The sequence below is a fragment of the Lactuca serriola genome, chromosome 3 (genome assembly GCF_051521515.1).
Source record: "Lactuca serriola cultivar US96UC23 chromosome 3, Lser_US96UC23_V15, whole genome shotgun sequence".
In the NCBI taxonomy this organism is placed as follows: Eukaryota; Viridiplantae; Streptophyta; class Magnoliopsida; order Asterales; family Asteraceae; genus Lactuca; species Lactuca serriola.
In genome coordinates this window covers 40,441,488-40,451,101 of record NC_136410.1, presented here as the reverse complement: position 1 = coordinate 40,451,101, position 9,614 = coordinate 40,441,488, and the positions used below count along the sequence as shown (strand labels likewise).

General features: G+C 27.9%; 1 protein-coding gene across 1 annotated transcript; it reads right to left on the bottom strand.

Moving 5' to 3' along the window:
• Positions 1 to 591: 591 nt before the first annotated feature.
• On the bottom strand, positions 592 to 4,739 carry LOC145092003 (protein neprosin-like). The gene is made up of 7 exons (XM_079029872.1): positions 4,066 to 4,739; positions 3,841 to 3,927; positions 3,538 to 3,750; positions 3,237 to 3,401; positions 2,679 to 2,732; positions 2,424 to 2,570; positions 592 to 1,040 (listed from the first exon to the last, which is right to left on the bottom strand). Exons 1-7 carry the CDS (start codon positions 4,282 to 4,284, stop codon positions 663 to 665), a joined length of 1,263 nt encoding a protein of 420 aa, XP_078885998.1. The 5' UTR covers positions 4,285 to 4,739; the 3' UTR covers positions 592 to 662.
• Positions 4,740 to 9,614: the final 4,875 nt, after the last annotated feature.

Here is a 9,614-nt window from a genome sequence, read left to right as displayed (position 1 = left end):
TAGGTATTATCATATGTTACATATAGATTAAATGGAACATATAAAGGTTTAGAGGTCGCTTTATACTCAATATATACATTAATTTTAACCTATAAAATATTTTTAGGTATTATCATATGTTACATATAGATTAATATACTCTTGTTATTTGTTATAGTGAGCTCAAAAGATCATTTTGGTACATTATAATATATAATACAATGACCTATGTGCAAGATCATTTTTTTTTCTATTTCATATATCTATGCATTATAGATGGAAGTATGATGTTATATGAGCAAATTAACTACAATGACACTTAAACAAAGAAAAAAAATTGAAACGAGTCGGGCCTTTCCCAAGCTTGGGTTGACCAAACTTTGATTAGGTCAGACTTTTGGGCCTGCGTGATGGCCAAATGAGAAGGGCTATTGTGTACCTTACTATAAGTTATAAGAAGGAAATGCATAAACAAGTGGAAAATAACATCACAAGCCATAACATGTTGATCATTTAAACTCAAAATTGCTAATTTACAAGATTTGTTCAATCTATAAAAACCTCAAAGATTAAAAGAATAACCCACATGATAAGAGAGCTGATCACCAAATCGAAGTAAAACAATGAAGCTTGCTATAAAAATTTGATCCGTGTATTTGTACTTAATAAAAACTGGAGCCCATTTAGGGACATCTCGGGTTTTTACCTGGTCCACCATAATAAATATAATTACCCCAAACATTATTGATCCCACCTCTAATATCGTAACAGTTCGGATTATCAGCCAATACTTTCAAATTAGACAATGGGATTAAACTATTATCCCAATCGACAACTTGCATGTTCCTAAAATATGAAGCTTTCCCAAACCCTTCACCCGAGAAATGTCCACTTCCCATTTCTGTTGAGGTATGAGAACCCGAGGCTTGACTATTCACAACTTCACCCCCGAATTGAACCATACTTGCGTGATCTCGCAGGTGAGTGAAAAGATCGGCCGGCCAATACCCAACTAAGACCCCAGATCCGAATTCAAGCCACCAATTTCCATGCTTCGGATCCTACAAAAACCACATAACGAATATTTGTTTAATTACATGTATATACCAAACATTTTTTAGTTTGTTTGAGAGAGTCGTCAGCCAAAATCATATAGATAATTAAATATTAGCTTCATCTCCAATGACAAACGTTTTAAACGGTTTGTTCGACTCCATTGTTAATTTTCCGTTAATCTTTATTTTGAAAAAAAATAAAAAAAATCATATTGTTGCACATTTCTTCTACTCTAACTATACGATAACCATTTGAAAACCCAACGTTACAATTAATATTTATATTTTTCTTCTTTTTATACTGCTTTATAAAATATACTCCTCAATTGAGGGTTTCTAAGATAATTTCAAAGTTTCAAAAATGAATATTAACTTGAACATTATTAAACTACAATGTTTGAAATAAGGTCGAGAAAAAGAAAAAAAATTGATTAATATTCAATACATGGTTTTTCAAAGAAACAAAATTAAGATGAAACATAGCATGTCTTATACTATGATGCTTGTATTTTTCAATTTTCGATATTGATATCGTTTAAACCGTCTGGAAGAGATTTCTTTAATATTGTATTTTATTAAAAATAATTATATTTATTTTAAACAATTAATAACTTAGGCGAATTAATCAAAATGTGATAAACGTGAAAAATCAAAATTAAAGGGAGTAGGAGAAAAAAGAAAAGTGAATTCAAAACAATTTTTTTTAAACAAAAAATTGATTTGAATTAAAGTTGTTTTTTTTTCCTAATATGCAAAAGCGTTTCAAATATGATGTATTTTTTTTAAATACTTAAAAGAGTTTGACCATTAACTAGATATACAAAAATGTCTATAAATAACAAAGAAAACAAGGATATCAAAATCAATATCGAGTAAGGATAATTGTAAGATGGAAAACGTTTATATTTTATAGTAACTTCAAATAAGAATTGGTAATTTTTTTTTTTTTTTTTACCAAAATAGCGTTCAAGTAGTCTTGCCTTTTAAGTGATGCACAAATATTAATATATTTTAGAAAAAGCTTAGGAAATAATTTCTCCATGGTGTACAATGCAAGACTACTTTGAAAATATATGATGACACTCTCACCCTTAAAGAAACCAAATGATTCTTCCTTCTTTTTACCTTTTGCTTTTTTGCATTTATATTTGTTTAACATTTATTTTATGCAAAAAAAAAAAGGTTTGCTATAATGTTATAAAAAATGTATATCCTAGAATTAAAGTTTAAACAACTTCATAAACCCTCTTTTTCATACATATACGTTTCATACGATAACTGTTTTTCTTCTAATTTTATTTAACTTCCCATAATAGAAAAATTAGTTTTTTATTTTTTATTATTTTGATTTCTCAGAGATTGTTTTTCCAAACTAATTAAAAGATTTACCTTCCATATCAATAAGCTAATATCAAACTGTCCACCATTATACGACGATGTTGGGGATATAGCAGCTCCAATTGCAATCTTGTTATTTGTTTGAACAAAACCCGAACATAGCAGATTATAACATCCTGTAGCTTGATATGCATCCGTCTACAATTAATTAATATTAAATATTAAATATTAAATATTAAATATATACCAAATGAAATAAATACATACATTTTATCACAACCTAGCTAAAAAAATTAAATAACTTACTGTCCAATAAGTGAAGAATCTAGGATAGTTGTCTCCATATAGCTCTGGGCTAACCTATTAACAAAAGAATTTTAACCACTTTTATTAGATGGTTCGAAAACAGAGTGCTACGTCATTTGCAAATTTTTTGTAAAAAAAATGTGTTTGGTGTAATTAATAAAACCAAAAAGTTTGTATTTGATGTAATTAAATAACTTTATCACATTTCTTAAATACGGTATCAAACAGTCTAAATAGAATCATATCAAACAATCCTAACTTTTAATTGAGAAATTAAATTACCGCCTAAAGATGTTCCAATTAACTTATAAACTCCATGTGATTTACTGACTTTTTGGCTTTGTTATTACTTAAAAAGGAAGGAAACCGTGTTTTCATAAGTTCTCAAGGTAATTTGCTCTTTATATATGGCTAATATTTTAAATTATCATGTGATATAATTGTTTTCAGAAGTCAATTTAGATATACAGTAAAAAAACTGACAAAAAATCATACGAATTTAAAAAGTATTATACTTGTACAAAATTGTAATATTTGATTTATGAATAAAAGAAATACCTGCCAACCTGCTTCAATGGTGTTAAGATCATCACCAAAAGAACCAGAAATAACCCACATTTGCGACAGACTGAACTCAAATCGATCCGTCACCTTTGGATCCCATACGTTTATACTTGCTTTTGCTCCATAGTACTCTTCTCCACTTACATATCCAACTGCATGCTGTACATTTTTAGCAACGAATTTTTTACTTTTTAGCGACCAGAATTTCTATATCCATTCATAATATATATATGCATCAATGGACGCAAAGCATAAAAGCATCCACTTTTAATTGGCTTCGGAAGATTTTAATTACCTCATGGCCACCATTAGAAGAATCTCTTCGGACTGGTTTTGGAATTTTTCTACCGAATCTTTGAATGGAATTTGCACGTAAAATATCTCTTTCTGTTGTTCTTCTGATCGGAATTGTTCCCTCCGGGCAGGATTCGCCGGATAAACTCCATAGCTGATAGTTTTCCGACTCCGTTCCTGCATGATTATACCCATCTGGTCTCTCCGGTGGGTCCTAATTTTACAAAAATTACCAAGATAAATTAAGTAAAAAGGAGAAAAATAATGAATTTTGTAATTTTCAAGACGAAGATGTGAAACCCACAAATGGCTTTGTTCCTTTCAGCACAGGATGATCAAAAGCTGGCTGATGATGAACCAAAACGCAATCCATTACATCTCCATCTGGACTCTGCATCGAAATGGAAGAAAATCAGAAGAAATTTGAAGAACACGCAAAAACAGGGGGAGAAAATGTGAAGTGATTGTATGATTTTTGACGATGAACTAATTAAGCATGGGTGTTTATGGCAATCATCTAAAGAGTTACCTCAATTGATTTGACAGAAGGTTTGTTGATTTTCATTAGATGGGTTCTGATCAATCTCATTTTCTTTGACTCTTCCCCTGGGCGGAAAGTTTGATTCATTCGCCGGAAATCTTCAAATTGCGCCGCTGACATGGCTGAGAAAACACTGGAACACAGCAGGAGGAAGAAAACAAAGGAGGAAATGATTGGAAGAATCTGAAAGTTATAACTGAAATCCATCGTCGTATGTACTTGCGTTTATTCAAACAAATCTGTTTCTTTGTATTTGTTTTTTCTGCTTTTCTTTTCTTCTACATTTGCCTTCTTCTTGTCTCCTTCCTATAATCAAAACAAAAACAAGCTTCTTCTGTGTTTGTCCCAATGAGCATTAGCCATTCTAAAGAGCTTCCCAATTCACTCTATAACGCCAATTTCAAAGCTTCAAATGATGTTTCTAAAAAACATAAACAAAATCCCACTTGTGATGTGATACACACACACACTCTCTCTCCAAAAGTTTCTATTCTAATTCTATACCTTGATTTCTATGCTCTGACAACAACAACTTCAAGGCGACAAGTAATTAAATAGCTCAGGTATTGATGATTTGAGCACAAAAAATGGGGGGTTTTGAGTTTTTTTAGAGTTTAAGCATGTGAGGTTTGGAAATAAATATTGGGTTTTGAGTTGTGACCAAGACATGCAATTTTTGAGAAATTAAATCAAGTAGAGAGAGAAAGTTGAGGTTGGGTGGTGTGGTGGGGTAAGAGACGTGTTTCCAGTCTTCGATACAAAGACTGCAACTTTACCTTTTTTACCAATTATTTATTTGTATATCATGTATTTTGACAATAACTTTCAGTAAAAACTACTACTATATATATATATATATATATATATATATATATATATATATATATATATATATATATATATATATATATATATATATATATAATCAATGTGAAATGTGGGTAGTGAATAGTGATATATATTCTTTACTTTGAGGGAGTGAAGACAGACAAGAGAATTACACTTGATTCTGGGTCTCAAAGTTGCCTGGTTGCTTTAAGTGCTTCTCTTTCACTTCTCCCTATATGTTCTTTCTGTTACTCTCTTCTTTTCTAGATATTCCACTCTTTTAATAAACACAAATTCATAAACACATAACTTATTATATAAAAAAAAATAATCTTAAATGATCGAAATTTTATAGAATCTGCTCAATGCGATCAGTTTATATGACATTAATTACAATATATAGATAGTTAAAGACAATTTATCTTAACTATCAAAACCGTCATTTGTATAGATAAAGTTATACTTATAGCTTTTTTGTACACAGAACTTTTAGACAATACGTCTTAATATTCATACATATTCGCAATCTATCTTAATTAATCATAGGAATTTTCATGGGTCCTGAAAAATGGAATATTCTTAAAGGCATAAGAAAAAAAGGGCCCTTATCTTTATTATAATTTTGTATTTTTAAATAAAAATATATAATAAAAAAAATTAGGCCCTGTACAGCTGCCCATTTTGCCCCCCCCTCTAAACCCCGTGAGAATTTTGGTAGGATACAAAGTTGATATAATCAAAGTTGTTAATTACCACTCGAACTGTTTGAAAGACCATGCATATCACTATAACCAGTCTAAAGAATATTAAGATTTGTTTAATACTATGATGCGTTTTGCGTAAACTTTACACGGATAAATTATATATTTGCTAAGAACGAATATCAAGATTTGTAGCCTAATACGATGATGCATTTTGTAAACCATGAAACAAGTTACTAATTTTAATAAATGTTTGGTAAAGAGGAAAAAAAAGTATTTAAGGAATATTCTATTTTTAATTGTTTTTTTTTTTGGTGTGTTGGAGGGCGTAAATATTGCCTTAACATTTGGGTTGGCACGCGGGGAGCTGCATGCTTACGCTACAAATCCATGCAATTTACACGCGCAAAACCCTTTGATAATGTTTACCTTTAATATTGTGTTATGGGCAAAAAGGTAATTTAACATTCTCTTATCTTGTCGATATGTTATGTTTTGTTTGCTAAAAGTTTTACACACTGCTCCCACTCTAACTGTCTAACATATTATTACTCGCAATTGTATAACGGTCCCGTTTCCTCATACATATATATACTTGCATTATAGAAATATTTTAACAATTATATCAAATGATGTTATAAAACATCGAATCATTCTTACTTTTTTGTGTTGTAAAGAGATCTTTTTGGTTTAGACCCTATCACCATCGAACAAAAACAAACAAACGATAAATTTAAAGAAGTCTTAATTATGTATCAACAAGTTTTTGTCAATATTGGATTTCATTAAGATTGGTTGATCGTGAATAAGAAAGAGAAGACAATCGGGTCCGTTAATCCCCGATCTAATGCATTTATGTTACACATGACTTGTGTTTTTGAATTAAAGGTAAAGGAATATACAAAAAGTTCGAAATTTTTGGATCGAGTATTATAAAAGGACTAGCTAGATCGACAAATAATCTTTTTGAGCTTTATTTTTCGGATAATTTTTTTTAAAACAGACCTAATATGGTATATATTAGGTTCGGTCCTTAATTTAGCCTTGGTCCTGGATGATTTCATGCCAAAAATCAAAATAGGGTCTAACTATAATTTAACAAATTAATCATGATTGGTTAGGTGTGATTTTTATGTAACCATGCTCAATTTAATTCTTTTATATATATATATATATATATATATATATATATATATATATATATATATATATATATATATATATATATATATATATATATATATATATATATATTAAAGGAGGACACTTTTTAAGAATAGTAAACTTATGTGACTTTTGGCAAGAATGGTCCTTTGTTTATGTGTTTGTGTTCAAATCCGTCTTTAGGTCATTTTATGTCCGTACCCATACTTTGTGCGGATACATGTTGGGAATAGTTCCGGTTTCCCGGTCATTTTGTGTTCAAATTCGTCTTAAGGTGCAATTTTTGGTTTTTAAAACAAATATATGTAAAAAAACAAACTTTTTACATCCTATAGTGAAAATGAATATGTAAAAAATAGGAATTTATTTTTTTTAAAAGTAATTCTTAAAATGTAAAGTTATTTTGTTCATATTTCAATTTTGCTGAAAGACCTGTCGCATCCGACCCCCGCAACGCGGGGTTCCCCACCTAGTTTAAATTAAAGTTAGATCAAACTTTGAATGCTTTAATATATTGTATATTTAAATATTTTATGAAACTAAGGACGTTTTTGACAAATAGCTTTTCATATTTATTTTGCTTCTAAAAGAACTTAAACTAAAATAAATCAATTGAAATACTAATGTAAATTTCAAAATAAAAGTTATATAATTTAAAAGCTATTTCATGCATGGCGTGTTAATAAAATCACAACTATCATAACAAAAATTAGGGAAAATGACATAAAAGCCCTTAAGTTTTCACAAAAATGGCGGTTTTACCCTTGGACGTGTTTTATGTCCAGTAAAGCCCAAAGTTTTGTTTAATTTGTTCATTTTTATCCTTGTAACCGGTTTCTAGGTAGCCTACTAGTTACTTAATGCAATTAAAGCCCTTGAATTTTCAAAAATGTTTAGATTTACCCTTAAGTTTTTCAAAAATATTCAGATTTACCCTTACATTGATTGTTGTTGTTGTTGTTATTATTATTATTATTATTATTATTGTTGTTATTATTAATACATTTTTAATTGTATAAAAATATTTTATACATACATTTTTAAATGTATAAAAATATTTTATAAATTTTAATACATTTTTAAATGTATAAAAATATTTTTCCTAATATAAATATATTTTTAAAAATATATGTACTTGTATTTAGTATTTATATACATTTGAAAACCATAAATCTTCATCTATAATTGTTGAATCGAACAGAAAAAGCTTGATAAAGTAAAAAATATCGTCAATGACTGATTTTGCAAAAACAAATGCTTCAGATCAATTGATGCATTTCGTGATCTTTTTTGTGAACTTACAACAATCATAAATGAAGTTTACACTCGTATTTGACATTTCGTTATCAATTTTGAGATAAAAACAGTTAATGAATGATTTTTAGTTGATAATACTTAATTTTTACAGTGATCAAGTGTTTTTGTCGAGGTTTTTTGAATTATATTATGTATATTTTCCATTTACGAGTGTTATTTGTTGATTATTTATTGTTATCTACTCACTATTAACCTAATATAGTTAAATATTAGAGGTTTTTTTTAAATTCTATACTAAATCTTATCTATAATCGAGTGTTTTTATTGAGATTTTCTAATTACGAGGGTTTTATAATTGTTACCTTATGTTTTTAATTAATGAATATTTATTTTGCTTATCTATTTAGTATGATGTTTGATAATAAATACATATTTATACTTGGTAATATGTACAAATACAAATACTTATATCTTTTATATAATATAAACCATATAAATACATATTTTTATATTTATATGTATATAAATATATTTATACTTATACCTAATAAATATAAATAAATACATTTTTAATATATAAATACATTTCTATAGGAATACATGGGCTTTCAAATGTATATATAAATATTATATACAAGTATATATATATTTAAAAATATATTTATATTAGTAAAAATATTTTTATACTTTTAAAAAGGTATTAAATAATAATAATAATAATAATAATAATAATAATAATATGTATAAAAATGTATTAAAAACGTATGAAATATTTTTATACATTTAAAAATATATGTATAAAATATTTTTATACAATTAAAAATGTAACAACAACAACAACAACAACAACAACAACAACAACAACAATAATAATAATAATAATAATAATAATAATAATAATAATAATAATAATAGTAATAATCAAAATAACAATCAAGGTAAAGGTAAATTCGAACATTTTTTAAAAACTTAAGGGTAAATCCGAACATTTTTGAAAATTCAAGGGCTTTACTGGCATTAAGTAACCTAGGTAACCGGTAGGTTATCTGGAAACCGGCTACAAGGGTAAAAATGAACTAATTAAACAAAACTTCGGGTTTTACTAAATATAAAACACGTCCAAGGATAAACCGACATTTTTATGAAAACTTAAGGACTTTTATGTCATTTCTCCCAAAACTTACTAGGTTGTCTTACAAAAATCATGTATCTATTTATTTATTTTTTAGCTTTAATAATGTTATTTACATCTTTAAAAACTTATATTTATTTTTGTCAAAATACTTATGTACAATTAAAAACTATATTTTCTAACCGTCACCTACCTAACAATTTTTCGCCAAAAACCTTAAAAAAGTCACAAAAAGGTACATGTGGAAATTTATTCTATGGATAAAGCTTAAGTTAATACTTAATACATGATATGTTATTTAATTAAGGTGTAAGTATGGGTTTGGGTTTGTAATTAGTATTCTCCTTACCCTAACCCTAGCCTACTTCCCTTTTAGGGTTATGGCAATGATGCAACCCACGATACTTGTCTTCTTTTTACTAAGATAATTTAAAATTCATGCATTAACTTTCATA